Source organism: Ictidomys tridecemlineatus, chromosome 3 (genome assembly GCF_052094955.1).
Source record: "Ictidomys tridecemlineatus isolate mIctTri1 chromosome 3, mIctTri1.hap1, whole genome shotgun sequence".
NCBI classification, from domain to species: domain Eukaryota; kingdom Metazoa; phylum Chordata; class Mammalia; order Rodentia; family Sciuridae; genus Ictidomys; species Ictidomys tridecemlineatus.
The window spans coordinates 55,430,814-55,454,331 of record NC_135479.1 but is presented as its reverse complement, the minus strand read 5'-3'; the positions used below and the strand labels follow the sequence as shown (position 1 = coordinate 55,454,331).

The 23,518-nt window shown below is 40.0% G+C and overlaps 1 protein-coding gene across 2 annotated transcripts in view; it reads right to left on the bottom strand.

Annotated features, from left to right (window-relative positions):
• Dnah9 (dynein axonemal heavy chain 9) overlaps positions 1-23,518 on the bottom strand; it is a 331,866-nt gene that overhangs the window by 244,551 nt on the left and 63,797 nt on the right. For both annotated transcript variants that reach the window (XM_040269453.2, XM_005332884.4), the window contains exons 18-20: positions 11,578-11,800; positions 10,176-10,342; positions 1,265-2,135 (exon numbers count right to left, since the gene is read on the bottom strand). In XM_040269453.2, coding sequence (XP_040125387.2) covers positions 1,265-2,135; positions 10,176-10,342; positions 11,578-11,800 — 1,261 coding nt within the window. The remainder of the gene's footprint in view (positions 1-1,264; positions 2,136-10,175; positions 10,343-11,577; positions 11,801-23,518) is intronic.

The following is a 23,518-nucleotide window of genomic DNA, read 5'->3' as shown; positions in this document are numbered from 1 at the left end:
CTCCCTTAATAAGATGTTCTGCTCATATTAAAAATGAAACTGCATCAAGGTTATAGTATTGAAAATATCTAGTAGGGATGTTTGAATGAAAAGAGCTGAACAGGGAATTGTAATTACACTGAGGGCAAGTATGTGAAAATAGGTATATACATGCACAGAAGTTGGAAGATATTCACAATGAAAGAAAATAGTTACCAGTGGGGGTGAGAGATTATGACTGATTTTATTGTGCTTTGAAATCCTTTCCGTTATACTGTTAATACAAAGAAAATAAATGTATTTTCACGCTTTGTACACAACCTTGTGGCACTGTTTAGATACTAAGTCCTTTAATATTTTTAATGAAAAGTTCTCAAACATCTCCTACCAAAGTCTCCACCTATGTTCTTGTCTGCTTCTAATTAAGCCTGCTCCTCTTCCATCGCTGACATTTGAAATAAATAAAATCTGGCTTATTCAATAAGGCTTAATTACAACTGCTATGACAGAATGTCCTGTTAATTTTCACTGCACGTGTACAACCCCTAATCTACATTATTACACTAACTGTGCTTTTGTACCATGAGATGGAAAACTGCAATGTTCTGATGGGTTGTGCTTTAATTTCTCAACAAGACCCGGACAACCAGTGACATTTTAGAATCACACTAATTTGTAAGCAAAGAACTCAAGGTGCTGAAGATGTTTGGGGAAAAAAAGAATTGGAGTCCATTGAGGGAGGGGTTAGTGAGCAGCACATTCATTAGGGCTAATTAGAAGGGGCAAACACAAGAAGAACACGTATTTTAGGGAAAGCCATTGTTGAGTATTTAGCTGACAGCTGGCATTGAGTGTGTTGGCACAGACCAGGGGTTTACAGAATGGCTCACTGCTGAGAAAGGAACTTGAATTTGTCTGGAAACTCATTTTTGGTTAGTACCTGCATTTTAATGATCTACGGAGAAGCCCATGAGGAGCTCACTCCAAACAATATTTGCTAATATTTTCCACCTCCTTTCTTATGTGCATTTAAAAGGAGAGAGGAAAAAAATAGAAAGATAAAACCAATTCTTCTTTCTTTTTTTTTTTTTACGCATCTAAAGACAAACTGATTAGTGTGCAGTGCATTTCATCTCCTCTCTTATCCTCTGCTTGATTTTTGGTGGTGGATGTGGTAAGGTTGTGGGAAGAGCCCTCCAAATCAAGGAGGCAGTAAAGGAAAGAATCCAGATATTGTAGGACCTGGGCCAGAGAATAGACAGAGTGGGATTTCCTTAGCGGATACCTGGGGCAGCTGAGCCCGGATATCATCCGATCCAATGAATATACTTTCCAGGTGAGACCATGTGCGCTGCACCTCAAACCAGGTAGAGATGACGGCATCCGCTGTGGATAGCTTCTTCTGCCAGCCAGACACTTCCTCCAGGAAGAAAGCAACATACTTGGACATCATCAGGTTCTGAAGTTGGACTTGATTGTCCTCTAGAACCTCAATGAGGTCTTCATCAGACTGCAACAAGGGGACATTGGTCCGTGGGTGCGGCTCATACTGGAATTCCATGCCAGCCCAGGTGGTCTGCAGCTCCTTTAAGATCTTCTCCATACCCATCTCCTTGACGGCCTTGTCCACGATGCCCCGGACCTCATCCTCAAAGTGGTGCAGCTGGAGCTGCAGGAGGTGTGCAAGGGTGGTGTCCTTGTCCATGGTGAAGGTCATGCCCGTGGCCTTCACCAGCTGCCTCCAGTGCCGCTCCCGGATGGCTGGATTCTGCAGCTCTGCCACGGCCCTTAGGGAGGTCAGGGTGTTCAACACGGTGCTTTCTAGCCCTGTAAATGCATCCCAGGCCCTTACCTCCTTGTCAAGGTTACGAATGTGCCGGGTGAACTTTTTGCACTCCAAGTCCATGGTTTCCACGTTGATATCCTTCCACGCAGTGGTCTCCCAGGCATGGATGCTGGAGGTCACCATCCCAATGGTGTCCCAGAGCTCCTTCAGCTGGCAGGCTTCCTTCCTGCATTGGCGCAGTTGCTTGTATTCGGGAACATTGACCTCAAACAAGCTGGCGGACTCAGAAATGGAGGCCATGGTGGATTCCATCTGCTGGATCTTGATATGCCAGGCATCCAGCATTGGATGCGGCTCGATGCTATCAAACCTACAAAACACAATGTGTTCCCTTGGTAAGTACAACACACAGGGTTGGACTCCTAGAATCTCTAAGGAAACACCAGATGACATCTTTAAATGCTTGGTATTCTAGGGAAGAGCAGTGACTTTCACCAAACCTTCGAGCCTTGGAAAGAAAAGACTTTCAGGCAAGGTTGGGGTGTGGGAGCATTCAAGGGGAACACCAGGCGTCGATCCTGTCTTCACATGTGAAAAGGTAACAAAAATATTGCCTAGTCAGGTGTAAGCTAAAGCTGGCCTTGAACTTGTGATCCTCTGTCCTTTATTTAGCTTCTGCAAGACTGCTTGACCTAAAACAGCATGGTCATGTTCCTGCAGAAGCTGGAAAGCCACAGCCCCTTCCAGAGAACTAGTGGTGGCCAGTCTTTAAGTGAGAGAGCTGACACTTAGAAGTCCAAGCCTGAACGGCTCCATCTAGGGCCATGGCTCTCAGTCTTGGCTAAAAGGATCTTCTAGGCACTTTAAAAGATCCTTATGCCCAGACTTCTCCCTAGACCACTTAAATGAGAATCAATGGAATTGGATCCAGGATCTAGTATGTTTTCCAACTCCCCTGGTGATTCCAATATGCCAGGGAGGAGCTCACTCCAGCATATTGCATCAGCATTAGATGATAGTGACCCAACTTGGAGAACCACTGTTAGTAGTCATGAAGACTGAGTTCAAAGTCCTCCCTGGAGCCCTAAATAGTTACAGTACCATTTGATGGTACTGAGGATTGAACCCAAGGACGTTCTATCACTGAACCATATGCCCAGCCCGCCCTCCCTCCCTCCCTCCCTTCCTTCCTTCCTTCCTTCCTTTCTTTCTTTTTTTTTTTTTTTGAGACATGGTCCCACAAAGTTGCTAAAGCTGGCTTTGAACTTGTGATCCTCCTGAGTCGCTGGGATTACAGGTGTGCACCAGCAAGTTAGGTGTTTCTTAGGATAAGGAGGGGAGGTAGAAAGGAAGAGAATGACACACAAGTTCTTTTTGATTTTTTTAAATGCCCCTTCTTTCAGTAGCCTTTAGAAATATGTGACTTTGGAAATGGAAAGTCATCCTAATTAAAGTCATTAAGTCATCTACCTGAAATGCTTGCCACTTATGCCAAGTTACCAGGTGACACAGTGACAGTTATGCATATCATTAAATGAGTGTCAGATTAACTTGGATGTGTGTTATGTTTGATTCCCACTCATTCATCTAAATCCTTTTGGCTCATAGACTGCAGTTGTAGATCTACATCATAATAGAGTGAGACCGAACATCACTTCTCTGTCAGTGATATTCTTCAACTCCCAGGTATTTCAAAGCAGAACACAAGCCTGGAGTTTTCAGAGTTGAAAAGCACCTTCTGTCTACGTAGATGAGAAGCTTTATCCCCTGTGAGGAGCAGCAGATGAAGGACTAGCTGGAAAGAAGAGAAACATCTTCATGGCAAGTGACCCACCAACCAGGATCACCAAACAAGAGGATTATTTTGTGCATTCCTTTTCAGAGACTAATTGTTGGTCTGTGTAGGTTCCACTTTTTATCTTGACTAGAGGGAACTTGGAATGTGAAATCAGCCTCTCGGTGTTAGGACAAGATCTACAAAATTCAGACAAACTCAAGAAGCCTGTTTAATTTATTAATGGACTCTGATCCAGAATAACTTATTAGATATGATCTATTAGAGTATTTGCTTGGTACACAGAAGATAATAAATGCTTGCAAACAATTCCTTCCATATCATGTACGAACATCCTTAAAGCAATGTTGGTTCCTTAAATATTTGTAAGAGGTAAGAATTTGTCATACCTATTTCAAACTTCATTCACCTCTTGGCATAATTTTTGTTTATTCTTTAAATTTGTAAATAGTCATCTTCCATAGTTCAATGTGCATAAAAAGGTTATTTGGCCTAAGCTTTGAAAGGAACTTCTAGACATGAGGACACGTAGTCAGTCCTCTTATCATTTCAAAACTTTAGGGCAAAATGTCAGAATATTCATATACTTGATTCATGTGTCTAATAAATCTGAAGCAGTTCTGGAAACCTGGGGGGAAATGATACAGCTTAAGAACAAGAAATTGGTAGGAAGGAAAAGGGGTGTGCTGAGTCTTTGAAACTGAAATAATAATGCAAAGAGTATTTGAATCCCAAAGAGAAATGGCTGAGAAGTCTGCATGAATAAAACTATAATTAAGAGGAATGGAAATATGGTGCTCCTGTGCATGATCTTGAAAGAGTGATTGATGTGGGCTGCACCCAAACGTGAGCTTAGGGAGAGAGAGAATAAGTGACTTCAGTTGATTTTTTTGGGGGAAGCTAGTTGTTGATCAATGTCAATGTCAGTACCATATCTGTACAGAGGAGGAAGGTAGGCACACCTCTGCATAATCCCCAACAGGTACATAAATCTCAGCCTGTCACCATCCCAATGGTGTCCCAGAAGTTGTGATCCTCAGTCCTTTGCATTCTGCTCCTGCCCATCTCAGTGGACAGTGAGGCAGTACCATCTTCTATCTACTTGTCCACACTGAAAGACGTGGACTCCCCTTCTCCCTCATTGCCACCCATCCTCAATCCATTCTGCTGATTCTCTCTCCATTCCACTTCTCTCTCTCCATTATCTCTTCCACTACTTCAATTCAGGCCTTGCCAATTCTCATCTGGGATGTTGTAGCCTCCTTTCCATTAAGTACCTGGTCTTGAGTCTGTCTTGCTGTGGCTTGTCCATACCCACACACAGTAGGATTTATTTTATGGGTGGGGTCCCTGACTTACAATGGTTTGACTTTGAGTTTTTTTGATCTTAGCATGGTGAAAACATGATATCCATTCAATAGAACCTGTACTTTAAATTGTGAAGTTTGATTTTCTCCAGGGTGACACTCTCTCATGAAGCTAGGCAGCCTCTGTGAGTCTCAGGTGCCAGTCAACTCCATGATTGTGAGGGGAAAGAGCAGAGACTCTACAGCGAGCCGTGTTGCTGGGTGGGGTGCATTAAATATGTACTCAATGTGAACTATCTGGACACAATTCCATTGGTTGTCCAGCTGTTTCTGGAAGTTTTCAGCCTCTCTGCCTTGGTATAAATTATTCTCTTTTCTAGAATACCCTCACTTGACTCTTCTTTTTTTTTTTTTTATCCCAAACTGCTCTTACATACTTGCCATTGGCTCAAACGCATTTTCTTCCCGAGAGTACAAGCTGCCTCAGTTAAGATGGTAGCCAGTACATGAATTTTATTACTCATTATTGAAAGTGTTCATGAGGCAGTAAATCTTGGAGGTCAGAGAATGCATTCATCTCAAACTCCCAACACCTATGCCACTTTTTGCTAAGTCTACTGTTGAGATCACAGCTTTATCTACTCTACAGAAGCCTAATTGTGTGAATGAGTCAGAATAACTGAAAGAACAGGGTCAACCTGAACAAATATCATGGCTTGGGATATGGATATGTTCTTGGGAGATTGAAAGACTCTTACTGCTCTTTTCTCCAGCTTTTGAAGAGACAATAGACACTGTACCAATGGAACCAAAGCCCTTCTTTCCTCCCAGCTGTCTGCTGTGAGGTCATTTGGAAGGCCTCCTTTTCTCTAGTGGTCACAGATAGGGAACAGCTGCCAGTGGGAGGGTATCTTCAAGAAGATACCAGCTCTTCACAGACTCTGGTTGCCAGCTGAAAACACTAATGGTCTCCATTCACCTGGAGCTCACAGACAAAGACATCCCTGTGTTACCTTGGACTTGGTATAAGAGGATTGTACATCATGGAGTCATTCTTTAAGGTCAGAAAGATTGTGCTCAAGGTCAGAAAGACCAAAGTGAAGCGGGGAAACTGCCAGAAGCATGCAGCATTCCTTCTATTTATGAAGGAGAATTAATCACCAATTTCAAGAGTTGTAGAAAGTCCTTGCATCTGGATATGGTAGTTTAGCAAATTACTGTGAAGTGTGAAAACTCAGCTTGGCATATGCTGGTATAATTTAAAGTTAAGAACTCAAGGAGAAAGTGAAATTTGACTTGGACATGAAGAAGAGGGAATCTCCACCCTGCCAACCTGTCAGATGGCAAGGGCCTAAGAAGATACTTGTTTTCCTTTTCCTTCTCCAGGACAAGGACATCAGAAGCTGGGCTAACCTGTGTGACCTAACCTGAAACTTCCACTTACAGAGAGATGCGCCAGTCTGCAGTTTAGAAATTCATAAATGTTCTAAAATGGAAGGAACCCTTACACACCCAGTATCCAACTGTTCTAAAAACTCTCACGCACCAAAGTAAGAAGCAAAATACACGAGTTGACACCATTTAAGATTCCCCTTAGCAATAAATCCACGATTCTGCTCCAGTCCTAATGGTTTTCTTGACAAGAAGAAAAATACATCAAAATTGCAGTAACGTTTGGTTTCCCACACTGCTGTGAGCAGTTCTTTTCAAAGCATTCTCTTCTAAAGATTCATCTGCATGTCAAATTAACAGATGTGAATTTGGAAAACCCAGCTAAGAGTAGCAATATCCTAACAGCCAGCAGATACGAGTGCAAAGAAGAAAAACAAATGCAGCTATTAAATAAGAATAAAATAAAAACCCAACAGCTGATCAATACACACCTGATCTAACAATGAATGGGGGATACCACGTTCATAACAGACATACAGCAGTGTAGGGATTCTGACCGTGGAAATATACAGGGAAGCATTCCTCTGGTAAGCAAACTCCCAGGGGGTAATAGGCACCCTGTTTCCCATGCTTAGAATGCTCTGCAGTTTCTCCTAGGAACCAGTAAGATAACTAATTACATGTGCAAGATCTAGCTGCTGTGGCAATACCCTGCATGAGGAGGCTCTATGCTAGCGTCTTATCAGCCTTGACCTTGATCTCAGGCACATTGCTCCTGGGAATAAAGGAACTTGCTTGCAAAATAACTACAAGGTTTCACCAAGCCCTGGTGCTCCTGGACCTGCCCACCTAAGGGTAACTTCAGACAATGGGCTTTCTTGAGAGCTGCACAAAGCTCCTAACATTTCGTATTCTAACTGCAAAATATAACTGGAGAATAAGCAACCTTATTTGATACAATAAACAATAATGTAGTTATGCCACTAATGACCTAATGTAACCTACTGGTATAAATAAATCTGACTGCTTAGAGGAGCAGCCATCTTTCCTGCCTCTGCACCTTAAATCTGTGTCTCTTTTTATTCTCATTATACAACAGCCCTCCAGTGCGGGTTTCTTTTGTGCTGTCTCAGAAATCTCTCTGGGAAGATATTTTTGCAAACATTTGTGGAATTTGTGGGAATGTTTTTGAAAAGGCAGTTGAGTCAAAAAAACAAAAAAAAAAAACCCCAAAACATAGTGTTTAATAGTGTTTATGACTGCTGCCATTGAGGAGATTGTGGATAACACCAGGTAGCTCAGGAGCCCACTTTCCCTCACCAGCACTGACTCTTCACAGACAGTGTTCCACCTTGAAAATTCAATTACATGCCCAGAGGACAGCCAAAAGAATAAGGCTCGGACTCTGAAAGAATAATTCTCAAGTGAGTTCTACAAAATGTTTTGAGCAATAGCTGTTTCTTGGGAACAAGGTCTTGGTTCCTAAGGCAATGATTCCAGGACATAGAATCATTTCATTTCGAGTTTTATTCCCTGGCATGATTGTTTAAAGGAAAATAGTTGCTGTCCTTTATAGATTAGTGGTTCTCAACCTTGGCTGCACATGGAATCACCTGGGGAGCTTCACAAAACACTGACACACAGGTTTCACCCAGAGAGTCTGTAGGATAATCTGGACACTGGTTGTTTTAAAAGCTCCCCAAGTGATTCTTGTGCGCAGCCTAAGATGGCAGCACAATTGCTTTCAAGTTGTGTGTTTAATATATTTACATTTTATGGGTAGTTCTGTCTGTCCCTGACTCTTAATGTCCCTGACTCTTAACTCTTGTTCTTTACAGCACCAAGAATAAACCTTTGAAGGTGGCAGCTGCTTGGTGAACGTCAGGTGAATGAATGATGAGAATGAGCTCTTACTGAGGGCGGTGGGAGAAGGGTGTGAGGAGAAACTGGTCAATGGGTACAAAATCACAGCCACCTGGAGGGATAAGGTCTAGTGCTTCATCACACAGAGGGGTGGCTGTAGTCATGAGTACTGTGTGACATAATTCAAAACAGCTGGATGAGAGGAGTCTGAGTTCTCTCATCACCAAGAAATGATAAATGCTTGAGATGACACAAAGCCTCAGTGTCCCGAGTTGAGCATTCAACAAAGTATAAATGCATCAACACATCACACGGGACCCTATTAAAGATATGCGGTTGTTATCTGTGAATTAAAAATAAATTGACAGAAAGAATAGGCCTTAGCTGGGTGTGGTGCACACCTGTAATCCCAGCAGCTCGGGAGGCTGAGGCAGGAGAACCGCAAGTTCAAAGCCAGCCTCAGCAATGGCCAGGTCTAAGCATGTTAGTGAGACTCTGTTTCTAAAAAAAAAAAAAAAAAAAAAAAAAAAAAAAAAAAATAGGGCTAGAGATGTGGCTCAGTGGTTGAGTTCCCCTGAGTTCAATCCCTGGTACCAAAAAAAAAAAAAAAAAAAAAAAAGAAAAAAAAAAAAAGAGAATAGTCCTTTGCTAAGTTTTTCCAGAACAGAGAGACTTTCCTAGACATGACACTTGGAGTCAGAACAGAACCAGCACGCCACCAGAGTCGGTCACCATGTTGTCAGACACAATGTTTAATGCTTACAGAAGTTCTCTCTTTCATCCTAATCATAGGTAGATACTATGATTATCTGCATTGTACTGAAGGAAACTGAAACACAGAAGTATTAAGTAACTTGCCATAATATAGGAATAAGTAGCAGTTTGGAAATTAGGCCCCAGAAAGCCAGAAGCTTCAGTCATTATGCTACATTCCCCCAAAATAAAGTTGTAATATTTTTTGTTGTTGTTTAGTTTGTTGATTTGTTATCTTTTAACTTTCGTTTTCTTTTTTTTTTCTTTTTCTTTTTTTTTTTTTTTTTTGGTGGGGAGGGCTGGGTATTGAACCTGGGGCGTTCTACCACTGAGCTACTTCTCCAGCCCTTTTTATTTTTTAATTTTGAGATAGGGTCTCACTAAGTTGCTGAGGATGTCCTCAAACATATAATCCTCCTGCCTCAGCCTCCCGAGTTGTTGGAATAACAGGCATGTGAGCCCTTGTGCACGGCTTGCTTTACTATTTCGGTGGATAAGTAATATTTGAAAATAAAAAGGTTCTTCATTCCTTACATGGGGTATTTCCAAATCTGTCTACTCAGCAAGAAGCTCAGTTCTGGGACAGAAAACAGATCATAGAGCTGGAATGAAGGGAGGAAAGCTACTCCAGCTAGCATATAGGTAGACAAAGGACCATTCAGAACCACTTGTCCTCCTGGATGGAGCCCATGATACCGAGCTGTGCACTGAGAGCCTGATAGACTTCTCCACCAGGCAGGGAAGGTGCTGGGAAAGGGACCCAGGTGCGTGTGCCGGTGTGCACATGTGAATGGTCTTCCATCCGGTGGTTGCTGTGTTTGTGTAAAAACTTACAAGTAGAGAGGGGTCCAATATTACAATCGCAGAGAAAACTTCCCAAAGAAAATCCTCACCTGAATCTTTCCCTTAGGCTACCAAAATGCCTTTCAACATAATTGAATATTTTTAGTCTGCCTTTTTTTTTTTCCAACCCCAAGAACAGAAGTCTATAAGAACTTAGAGTGCTAAAGGTTTAGTGAAATCCTGAAATCACTTTACCACAGGTGATACCCTTGCAAATGGAGACATAGAAGGTTCTAGATTATTTTTAAAAGAAAAAAACATCCATGTAACCTTTGATCATGCAGGTCACAATAGGACTCTGCCCACATTCGCACCACATCTTCACCAAAGGGTCTACGTGGAAGGAAACACCATTGACAAGTTTTCATCTGCTGAAAAGTGGCAGTAAGACCACCAGTGACTCAAAGACTACAATGTCCACAGGAGAGAGGGCAGCAGGGGCAACGGTGGTCCATACCGGAAAGGGGCTTCCTTGTGGAATTGCTCCCAGAACTGCTGTTGTTCCAGGTCGAAGGCTGTGCACCTCTGGCGGAGGAGGGTCACTTCGTTCGCCTGCAGGGGGGCCACCTGCTGCCTCACAGTAACGGCCATCTTCTTTATGTTGCTCCATTTCTCAGGCAGCTCCTGCAAAGCAGACCTCAGAGTGGTCAGAACCACAGAGCTCCCTCCTCCTGCAGGCCTGAAGCTGGACTTCACCCTGCTCTGCTCATCTCTGCTCTGGGATCATACGTGATGTGGTGAATTCATTCATCCTTCTCCACGTGCCTGATTTACCCTGCTGAGGCCTCCTCTGTCCACTATGGCCTACTCCTGTCTCCCTCTCACCTTTAGCCTCCAACCCTGTAACTTTTGCTCTTTTCTTTATTCTGGCTCTCTGATTTTCTTTTATGCCCCACATTTCCTCAGAGACCATCTTAAAAATCACTCAGACCTGCTTGTTTCCTCCAAATCAGAAAGCTGGCTTATCTCTAATTCTGGGGGAAAAAAATTATCTTCTTCCATATTAATTCACTTACATATCCCCAGCATCACATTTTTCTGCATTTACGGAGTTTCTAGAGTGTGCTAGACATGACATTGTGCTACACATGATAATTCCTTGAGCAATCATCGGACACCATTTTTTAATTACTTCACCTTGCTTTGCCCCACTCTCAATCCTAATACTTCTCTTCTTATTGGTGCATTATAATTATGCTTAATTATGGGGTTCATTGTGATAGAGGCACACATGCATGGTGCATATTTGACCTGCTTCATCTTCTACACCCTTTCCTTTCCCTCCCTTCGTCTCCTCAGGTTTCCTTCCTATAGTCTGTGGGAGTCTCTTCTATTTATATGAGGTTCCTTTTGTCCTCACTAGCTGCCCCATGTGAGACAGAATGTGTAAATCTTGATTTTCTCAGTCTGGCTAATCTCACTAAGCAAACATAATTTCCTTCTTTTTTATAACTGAATAAAAATCCAGTGCACGTGTACACACACACACACACACACACACACACACACACACACACACATATATATATATTACATTTTCTTTATTCATTCATCTGTTGATGGACATCCATGTTGGTTCCCTAACTAGGCCATTGTGAGTTGTGCTGCCACAAACATGGGTATGCCTATATCACCTTAGTACACTGACTTCAATTCTTTGGGATAAATACCAAGGAGGAGTGTAGCTGGGTAATGCGGTGGTTCCATTCTTAGTCTTTTGAGCCACCTCCAGGCTGATCTCCATGGTGGCAGTACTAACACACATTCCCGCCAACAGTGCATAAGTGTTGCTTCCCAGCATTCATTATTTGTATTCTAAACTTCTATTTCCTTTATGAAGAACACACGAACACACTGACCTCCAGTTGCTCAAACACGGCTTCCGGCAACTCTTGGTCATAGGTCTTCAGCAATTCGATGGTTTGCTTGAGGGGCTCAAACATCTCATCGGTGCTGCTCTGTCGTTCTTTAAGAGCCATAAGGTGTCCCATGATCTCAACCAATCCTTGGAAATCTCCTTTCTCCACTTTCTTGAGCAAGCCAATCTCGCTACTTTTTATAAATACTTCAAGGTCAGCCAGGCTGGTGACACAAACAAAACATGAGGAACTGAGAAACTGAGGTGACTCCCTTTTTTGAATAAAATCAACCTCTACCTCAGAGCAAGGCCTGTCCACAGGGGGAGGGGGATGACCCAGCATTCCTAGGCACATGGCCACCCTGCTGAGTCATTTGTCTGTAAGTAACAGGAAAGGCCTGAAGAGCCAGATACCCTTAATGACAGTAACCAGATAGCCTTGACTCAGCCATGCAAGACCAAAGAATGCTTGAGACCTAGTTTCGGACCATAGCAATAACCAATCAGAGTGAGACAGGGAAAATACCTGAAATGCCAGATGACCCCCCAGTAGTTTATGGTGGTTGATAACATGTTGGGAAACCATGTAGTTTAGCAAGTACACCCCTCGTGGCTTAAACCAATCAGTTCAAAAGAATCCCCCTCTTGTACTAACCAATCACCCCTACCCAACTTGTTCCTGCCAGTGAATGTGCTAATCAATGTTAAGAATTGTTATTTGACTTTTCCAGGGTGTGAAATGATTTGCTGTGTGATGTTATGATGCATAGATTAGCCCCCCCCCAAAAAAAAACCTATGAATCCTCACTGAACTAAGGGCTGGGACTCACTCCTCGGGACTTCTGTGTCGGGAACAGTTGTGAGTCCAAGCTCGAGCTTGCAATAAAGACTCTTGTGTGATTGCATCGGATTCAGCTCCTGGAGGTCTATTAGGGTCCCATGAATCTGGCATTACAAAGCCAATCTCTTTCCACTCTTAGAAAGGAATATTTACTTTATTTCCTGTTATGGTTTGGATGTGAGGTGCCCCCTAGAAGCTCATATGTGATACAATGCAAGAAGGTTTAGAGGAGAAATGATTAGGTGATGAGAACCAATCAGTGAATTAATCCAGCGAGGGGATTAACTGAGTGGTGACAGAAGGCAGGTAGGGTGTGGCTGGAGGAAGTGGGCATTGGAGGCATGCCTTTGGGGTACACATTTTGTATCTAGCAAGTGGAGTTTCTCTCTGCTTCCTGATCATCACGTGAGCAGCTTCCATCTGCCCTATTCTTCCACCATGATGTTCTGCCTCCCCTTGAGCCCTGAGGAATGCAGCCAGCTGTCTATGGACTGAGACCTCTGATACCTTGAGACCCCAATAAGCTTTTTCTCTTCTAAAATTGTTCTTGTCATATATTTTAGTCATAACAGAGAAAAAGCTGGCTGAAACACTTCCCTAACAATAATAGCTATTGTTACAGACAGCTTACCATGTGCCAGGCACTGGCTGGGTAGACCTGTGCCCAGAGATAAATATGGTGTTTTTCACTGGTGGGAAAACTATGAAAGACCAAGGCTGAGACTTGTGCCATTAGAAGGAGCCTCAGAAGACATGGCATCTGAATGTGCTGTGTAGCCTCAGGCAGGATCCTGAACCAGTAAAAGGTTATTAATGGAACAACTTGTGCAATAAGGTCTAGAAGTGAGTCACATCAGTATTAACTTCCTGGGTTTTGTCATTTTACTATTGCTAGATCAGATGTTAAACAGGAACTCTTCGTATTATTTTATTTTATTTTTTTTGCTAAGTCTGAAATGATTTTAATGTGGTCAGTCCAGTCTAAAAATAAGACAATTTTTTAAAAATGTAAATGCTCTGGCCTCTGAAGTCACACACATTTACGTTTGGTTTTGACACTTATTAGATAATATGACCATGGCCAAGTCATTTAACAACTCTGAGCCTCAGTTTCTTTACCCAGATGATTGGACGAATCATTTCATTCTCTCTAGGGATTGTGAGAGTTAAATGAGGTTCATTCTGTAACTCAACAAATATTCACTGAGCATGTATTGTGAGGTTTAGTTACTTCCAGATCTCGAGGTAGAATGATAAATAAGATGAAGTCTCTGCTTGTAGGAAGCTTATTTTTAGTGAGAAAAGTAATAGGAGACAAATAAATAGAATAAATTGCGTATTTTCAAATAGTAATGAGTGCTAATGAAAAACATCAGAATAAAGAAATGAAAACTCATGATAGGACTGTTTGTTATCGGATGGTAGCAAAGACCTTGCTACGAGGTGATATTGAGGTAGAAAAATAATTAATGTAAAGGAGTGAGCAAAAAAAAAAAAAAAATACATGGGAGAAGAGAACTCCAGACAGAGAGAATGGCATGATCAAAGGAACTGGGGCTGGGTTAACTTTGGTTTGTTTGGGGAAAAGGGCAAGAGTAATGGTGGCAGAAGCCTAAAGGTCACAGGAAGAGGCCAAAGAAAAAGATTCGGAGGACTAATGAGGGGTCAGATAACATAGGGCCTTATTGGCTATAATTCCAGATTTTATTCTAAGTAGAAGAATTCTGAGTGGGAGCATGACTGATCTAATTTGCATTATGAAAAGATCTGTAGCTGAAGGACATCAGATTTTAGCTGCAGTTTGTGTTGCTGGTGATGACGGCAATGTTGGCGGGAAGACAAGAATGCAAGCCAGGAGGGTAGTTGGGGACTATTAGGGTTGTCCTTGTGAGAGGTTGCCTTTGACCTGGATGGTGGAGGTGAGATGAGGTCAGATTCAAGATAATTTTGTACATGGAGCCAGTAGGGCTCAGGGAGGGATTGGATGAGAGGTGTAAGGAACTGAGAAAAATAAACATGACCCCCAGGGCCATGTGGTAAAGTGTGTCATCATTTACAGACATGAGGAAGTAATGGGAGAGGCTAGTTATTTTTGTGTGTGTGGGAAACGGAAGAGGAATATGTCTTGAATATCTTACATCTGTGATCGCTAGCAGACACTAGACACGAAAGCAGATATTGATTAGGAAGTTAGGTGTAAGTCTGGAGTTCCAGAGAGATGGAACTTCAAAACAGAAACTTGGCAGTTATCAGCACATTTGCTTTTAGTTTCATCTATTGATTTATTCATTGTTGTAGTGCTGGGGATGGAACCTAGGGCTTTTGCACATGTTTGGCAAGTGCTCCACCACTGAGCCCCATAGAGGTTTTTCAAGCACAATGCTTGTAGATAAAGAAGAAAGCCCAGGACTGAGGCTACCATGATTTTAGCATTTTGAGGATTTGGAGATGAAATGATCCCAGAAAAGGAGATGAAGAAGGTATAGCCAACCAGGTACAGGGGCGCATGCCTAGAATCCTAACTACTCAGGAGGCTGAGGCAGGAGGATTGCAAGTTCAAGGCCAGTCTCAGCAACTTAGTGAGATTCTGACTCGAATTTAAACACTTTTTAAAAAAAGGCCCAGCTAATGAGATGCAAGGAAAAGAAGAAAAGAGAGGAATCCAGAAGGCCACATGAAGATTCTGTTAGGGAAAGTGGGAGGATTAACTGTGCCAAATATAGCTGAAGAGTCAAAGTAAATGAAAACATGATGACCACTGGGCTCGGCCACATGGAAAGCACTGGTCATTTTGACAAGAAAGGTTTCCGTGGGGCCATAATGGCAAAGGGTGCATGGACACTAGTCAGAGGATGACAGGCTTCCATCTCTAGTTGAATGGAGTTCATGAAAACATGAATAATCCTCTCGACAAAATAACTGAAATACTTAGGTGAAGACTTCAAACTGGATTTAGGATGCATCTCTAAAGTGGCATGAAGTGAAGGAATCTCTGGAGGCTGAAAATAAGAACTCTTGGAGGTAGGCAGGCTCCACAGTCGCTTTTACATAACTTTCAACCAAACCTTGGAAATCTTAAGCTTGTATTTTGGTTGCTTTATGGGCTGAAGAGTAGGTGACTTGGCTTAGAATTCACTCAGTGTGAGGAAACCAATAGGAGGGGACATAAGAGGTTGGGAAACTTGCCAAGGCCTCCATACTGGGTAGACATAGCAGGTTTCAGTCCAAGTGGTCCAGGCTTGGTAGAGTCCCTGGAGGATTGCCAAGAGCAAATGCAAATCCTTACTGGAGGATGACAACTAGGACCAGTCCCCAAAGGACTCCCCACAGGTAAAATTCCAAAGAATATTATTTTCTTGAAAAAAAAATCACAAACCAGATGTGAGGGCACATGCCTATAATCCTAGGGACTCAGGAGGCTGAGGCAGGAAGATTGCAAGTTTGAGGCCAGCCTGGGCAATTTAGTGAGATCATGTTTCAAAATAAAAAAACAAAAAAGGACTAGGGATACAGTCTAGTGGTAAAGCATCACTAGCTTTAATCCCTAGGGCCAAACCAAACCAAACCATAAGATGCACAAGGAAAGAAGTCACCATGAGTAGGAGTTGAATGGACAAATAGTAAAACTGATACTGAAAAGATTTCAGATAGTGAAATTCAGATGCAGAAAGGAAAAAATGTAAAATGTGATATGTTTACAAGACATAAAGTTTCTCGTTTAGGGGTCTTGCTTTTTTGCTCTGTCCTACATAGTAGGAGAAAGTGACCTTCTCTGTAGTTTCTTGGTCATCAATTCAAGACTAAGAAAAATAGCTTCTTCCAACTATGGCCGATCAGTCTACACAGAAATGCTTTCTTAAGGAACCCACCTCAGAGCCTAGATAGCTTCTTACAGTCTCTGTAGGTACGTATCCCTGTACCTGACCTGGCCTGACTTGCCCTTTACATTCAAGAATAAATTTGGTGTTGCACTGGGAATGAAGATGTGAATGCTATGTAGACCTTTGCATGGAAGGATGGATAAAGAAAAATCACAAAGTTTACTGAGCTAAATAACCACAATATTGTGAAAGTTAAGAGTATTAACTCCAGAATTAGGAGAATTATGTCTTATGATGTCTTTGTTTTGTGAAGAGAAGTGTAGGAAAAGTTTTTCATATATGTCCTAGCATTACAAAAATTATTATACAGATTAAAGGGCAGTTTCAGGACAATGAGACCAATAATTTTTTGTAGGCCTGTATATGTTCCTTCAATAGCACCAAAAAAAAAATGCTTTCAAGTTGACAAATCAAAAAGTGTCTGAAAAATATTCTAAAATATTTTAAATAATTAAATAAAAGAGAAGCTTCAACATTTAAGCAAAGAATAAAAGAGCTTAAGTACCATCAAAGAAACATTTAGAACAATCAAGTAGAAGATCCCAAAATGGAAAATATAATTAAAATTTATATTTCAAAGAATGGATTAAACTGGAGATGAAGACAAAGTTGAAAGAGAAAATTAGGCTGCTATATGATAGAAATGAAAAAGGAAGAAATGTAAGTTTTAAAACATAGGAGATGGTGAAAAGATTTGAGATAAGTCTAGCAAGAGCCCTACAAGAAAGAAATCGGGAGAATGGGTTAAAAAAAAGGGGGGGTGGTAAAAATGTGAGGATAGTCTGGCTAAGAATTTTCTTGGCTTGCTGAAAGACAATGAATGCAATATCAAGATGGTACAAACAGATACTAGGTAGAACGAACATAAAGAAACTCTCATACAGATACTTCAATATGAAACTGTGCATTATTAAAAAAAATCTTAAAATTAGCTTCAGAGCAAAAACACATTTTTACAAAAAAAAAAGAAAGAAAAAGAAGAAGTAGAATGATGGCTGATTACTTAGCTGCAAAAATGGATGCTGGGACACAGTAGAATAATATTTTTCAGCAATCAAAGAAATTTTATTTTTCCAAAACCATTGTTTTAAAGAACAAGGGCAAAATAAATACACTTCAGATGAAGAAAGAATGAGTGTTTCATTCATAGATCCTTATGAACAAACCAAAATTGATAGACTTCAGCAACAGGTCTGTAATGTAGAAAGATATAAAGAGCAATGATACTGATAAATATGTTACTGAATATAACAAGTGGGGGGCTTGGTGGTGGAGCACTAGCCTAGAATGTACAAGGTCCTGGATTTGATCCCCAGCATTAAAAAAAAAATAAAAAAGAAATCAGGTATAAATATTTAAAATAATGTATACTTAGAGGAGTTTCAATAAATAATAAAACAATATCTAAATTACTAGGAATGAAAAGATCTAACTTGATGAGTGAACAATAGAAATGGGACTATTCTTGTTTTGTGTTTTTTGAGATAGTAGACATGCTGGTACAGTTATTAATTTTAAGGATGCTTATTAAAAAACTGTGGAATGGGAGACCTACATAGTATGACATTCAAACTAGCAGAGGGAAAAATGAAATAAGAGAAAGGAAAAGAAAACATCTAAAAATTCAATCCAAGAGGAGACCAGGAAGGAGAAAAGAAAAGAAAAGAAAAGAAATAGAAAGCACATATTAAAATGGTAGAATTAAATCCAAATATAGTACAGTAAACATTAATGAGGAAAGCCTTCCAGTTAAAGATAAACATTGTTAAAACGGATAAAGAACTCAGTTCTACACTGATTATAAAAATCTCTCAGCGTAATTGTACAGCAAGGTTCAAAGCCGAAGGATAAAAGAGACACACCAGGAAAATAACACACAAAGGAAAATTGGTTTAATGTAGTTAACTACATTAACACAAGACAAAACAGACTTTATCAAAAGAAATATAGCTAGTGACAAGAAGGATTCTTTAATGTCTGGTTAAATGGTTCAGTTTTTGAGGAAGACATAAAACTTCAAACTCTGTAGGCCTATAGAACATAAACTAAAAATATAGGAAACACAAGGGGACAGAATTACAAGGAGAAATTAGCTGTATTTAAACAATTATCTTGGTAATTGATAAATTAAGCAGATTGAAAAGGTCAGATTTGAATTGAACAATTAACAAGCTTGATGAAATAGGCATGCACGGAAATTACAGTAGCTATAAAGTACACACTCTTTTCTAACGTGCAAAGAACATTTATAAACGTTGACTATGCTGTAAGTGTACAAAGCAAACTTTGACAAATTTCAGAAGGCTGTTATTACATCCTCTGACCACAATGCAATTAAGTTAGAAATTAATTAAAAAACAGAAATATAACCAGAGAAAAAAACCCATATGTTTGTAAATTTAGGAAGCTCTAAAACCATTGTAATGAATATTTCAAATATTTAGTACTATATAGTAATGAAAATATTGCTTACTAAAACTTGTGAGATATAAGTAACATTGCATGTAGAAGGGAATTTATACCTTAAAATGCTAGCCTTCGAAAAGGCAGAAGGCTCAAAATCAATAAGGAAATCACCTATCTGAAATAAGCCAAATAATAGAAAATAAATCCAAAGGAAGAAGGAAAATTAAATAATAAACATAAAGTAATAAATTATTGAAATCAAAATCAAACTCTAGTAAAGAGAATCAATGAGTTTATAAGACAGTTCTTTGTATATCTTTGGCAAGACTAATCAAGAAAGGAAGCCAAAGGCACAAAATAAAAATGAATAGAAATGAAAAGGGTCATACCATAGGCTCTGCAGAGACTAAACAGTTAAGAGGAAATTATAAATTTTACGACCATAATTTGATGACATATATGAAATGGATACATTTCTAGAAAACATGATTTACTAAAAGTGCCTTACTAAGGAAGAAGAAATCTTAATATCCTTATAACTATTACAGAAATCGTAGCTTACAATCCTCTCACAAAGAAAATTACAAGCCCAGATGCCTCTATAAAAGATTTAAATCAAATTTTCAAGGATCAAAAAATTCCAATATTACACCAGCTCTTCCAGAAAATAAACAGGAAGGATTAATTCCTAACTTATTTTATGAACGCCAAACCATGAAACCCAAATCAGACCAAGATAGTATTAAAAGGGAAAACTGAAAGCCCGTCTCCATCACAAACATAGGTACAGCAACGCTCGGCAAGATATTTGCAAACAAAATCAACCACTGGATATATTGGAAAAGATAAAACTTTGTGTTTGGTTTATCTCAGTCACGCTAGGTTTAGTTTAATTTTGGAGATCAAATACTGATGTTCACCACTTTAAACATTTTGAGGAAATAAACAGAATTATCTTAAAGGACTTAGAAAAAAGCACTTGATAAAATTTTACATCCACTTATGCTAAATGCTCTTAACAAATTAGGAATAGAAGGAGAGTTCTTTAATCAGATAAAGAGAATCTATTTAAAAAAAAAACTCACGGCAGACATTATACTCAGTAGTAAAAAGTTGAAAATAACTCCTCTAAGGTCAAGGATAAGATGGGATGTCTATCATCACCACCTATACTAAACATTATATGGGAAGTCCTAGCCAGTGATTAAGATAAGAAATGGGGTTATAAAGCATCAAGACTGAGGAGCAAGAAACAAAACAGAAACCTGTCTGTGACGAGGATGTACACAGCAAACTCAAAGATTATACACAATTATGAGCATTAATATTTTGTTAATTGAGTAGGATGGCTTGATGAAAAATCAATATTCAAAAATCAATCCCGTTTCCATAGAAAATCTGGGGAACATCATGCTAAGTGAAATAAGCCAGACCCAGTAAGTCAAGAGCTGAGTGTTTTCTCTCATATGCAGAAGCTAGGCCAAAATAAGGGAGGAAAAAAAAAAAAGGATTGGGGGGGGAATTTCATGAAAATCTAAGAGAGATTAGAAAAGCAGAGGAAAGGGGTTGGGGAGGGGAAGGAGGAGGTATAGGAAAAGAGAAGAATGGTGGAATGAAATTGGCCAAATGAGGCTATGTACATATGTGAATAAATCATGGTGAATTGGACTTTTAAGGACACCTATGAATCACTCATTTTAAAAGCTATAAATAAATACAAGGAAGATCAGTAGAAAAGAGGAAAGAGAATGGCTGTGAGGGGGTGGGGGTGGGAGAATTGGGAAGGGAAAAGGGATGTACCAGGGACTTAATGGACCAAATTGTATCCCATGTTTGCACTATTATGTCAAAAAGAACCCCACTACTAGGTATAACTGTAATGCACTAATAAAAACATTTTACACTAGGAATCAAAAAATAAAACACTGAGGAATAAATCTGAACAAAGATATTCAAATTATTTTAAAGGTGATCATTACAAAATTTCACTGGTGGACAATGAAAGGACATTAAGTGGAAAACTAGCATGTTCTGGAACAGAAACACCCAACACCAGGAAGGTGGTAATTCTCCTCAAATTGATCTATACATAGTCAGTGCAAATGCAAACAAACTCTCAATAGCCTTTTTCTCTCACACACTGATGAGTTTGTATTGAAAAGTAATGGCCTAGTATTGCCAAGATATTCTTCGTGAAAATGAACAAAGCTGGAACTTGCCCTACCAGATACCGAGATTTATTACAGATACAGAGATTTATTATTACTGTAATAAATATGGTGATTGGTATTTCAGTATTCATGCAGCCACAGACAAGGGATTACTCAATGTGAAAGAGAAGGTTCTGAAATTTTAAAGGAAAATAAAGGTTCCATTAGGCTCTCTGGGCAAAAGGGGATTTGTTTAACAAAAGGGGATTCGTTAATACAAAAGAACAACCTAGGGGTAAGATGGACACATTTGGTTACCTTGACATTAAGAATTATTCATCAAAATACAATAATTCCTCAATAACCATTGGTGCATTGGTTCTGGACCCCCTCTGGATACCAAAATCCATGGACACTCAAGTCCCTTATATAAAATGAAATAGTATATGCCTCTATCCAATGTATATTCTCCCATATTTTTAAAACATCTCTAGATTATTGTAATTATTTAATATAATGTATATGCTATGTAAACAGTTGTTATACTGTATTTCTTAGGGAAAATGACAATAAAAAATGCCTGTACATATTCAGTACAGATGCAATTTTTTAAAAATTTTTTTTTATCAAAAATTTTATTTTTGATCCCTAGTTGATTGAATCCACAGATGCAGACCCTATGGATAAAAGGGCCATCTAAACCACAAATGAAGAGAGAAGACAGACCACAGAATGAGAGATGATATATATATATATATATATATATATATATATATATATAGTTATAATATATATATATATAACTACAAGGAACTAATATATATGTAGTCTCTTATCATATGTATTCACTTATATATATGTGTGTATATATATATGTATATATATATATACACTTTCTCCTTTTAGATATGACAGATATGGCAGTCTGTTCACATGCTATTGAGAATATACACAGGAAAGAATAATTTTGGAGATAGGGAATACTTAGGGTGCATTATTAGTCCATTTTCTGTGTACTAGGTACTTTATAAAGGAAAGAGGTTAATTTTGCTCATGATTTGGGTGGCTAAAGGGGGTCCAAAAAGCACAATGCTTGTCGGGAGCTGCCACATAGGAGCTGAGCGCCCCCTAGCTTTGAGTGAGGGAAATGTGGAGACTGGCTTCCCTGACCAGGAGGCAGGTGGGTCTCCATTGCCTCTCAGCAGAGGAGCTCAGCTTTGGGAGTGGGTGTTACCCAGTGGGAGTGGGCTGCCCCTTGTAACATGAGCCCTCTGCCTTAAATGGATAGAATGTTCTTTCAAACAGCCTCCCCCAATAAAACCTGGGTTCAAGTTGTGCTCCCTTCTCTTTCTTGCCCGTCTTGCCCCCCGTGTGGGAGCTGGGTCAGAGGGGCTATCTCAGAACCTAAAGAAAAAGGTAAGTAATTTCTCTTTGTGTGATTATTTCGTGCCAGCCCAGTTCAGCTGGAGCAGCCTTGACAGATGAGTCGTGTATCGCGACAGAAGCTGACTTACTTGCAAGGGCTCTCTAGCTATATCACAGCAGCGAAAATAAATATGGGATTCAGTCACATGCAGAAGGGGCCAAGTATGAGGTGCAGTTGCTGTCGTGAGAACTAATTCACTTCATGAGACCAGCATTAATCCCTTCCAGGTGATGCTCCCACGACGACCCCAAACCTCCCCACTAGGTCTCACATCTTAAAGATTCTACCTTCCCAACCCAGCCAACCCTGGAGAAAAATTTTCAGTACACCAACCTTCCGGGAATACATTCAAACCATGTTCAAACTATAATCCTTGAGTAGGTAAAAGAGGTTGGACTTCTAAAAGAGGACAGCTTATCCTCTGTCACAGGTGGGGAAGATAGATGTATGGCTTCAAATGCAGGTAGGCTGAAAGACTTACTGAAAAGCTGAGCTAGTTCTCTCATGATTTCTTTTATTTTCTCAGTGAAATGAGAAGCAAGGTCAAAAGGGCAGAGAGGATGATTGAAGTTTGAGAAGAGCAAGGAACGAAGAGTCTGGGAGAGTTAGGAAACTTGTAGGAAAATGCAAAGGGCTTTTAAAATTTATTTTTTAATTGATTCTTTTCAGTTTTATATAACATTAGGATATATTTTAACATCATCACAAAAGCATGTGATATAATTTGCTCTAATTCAGTCCCCAGCACTTCCTCCTCCTTCCCCTTACTCCCCTCCCACTACTCGACTGATCTTCTGCAATTTATTTACACTTTTCATAAGTGAGTGTTTTGTGGATGTATTCGATGTCGGGATTCACTGTGCTGTATTCATGCATATGAAAGATCAGTCAGAATCATCCACTGTTCTTCCCTTTTCCCATCGCAAAGGCCTTCTTGAAATGGATGCTCATAAATGTAATGTGATAAATATTCAAACGTAGCCAGGAGAATAGTTTGTTTTTGTTTGGCAAAGATAAGCTGCTTAGGAGCATATGTGGAGCACTTGAGTTTAAATAGGGGTTTGCAAAGTGGGAATGACAGGGAATGGGGAGCTTGCATGATAGACATGGGGAAGAAGTTGAGGTCAAGGAATTAAAACTCCTGATGGGACTGAAGAATTCTGCATGGCGGCTGCAGAATGGGAAGATACCAGATGTGGTCAGAGAATGGAATGTTATACCTGAACTTTTTTTTTTTT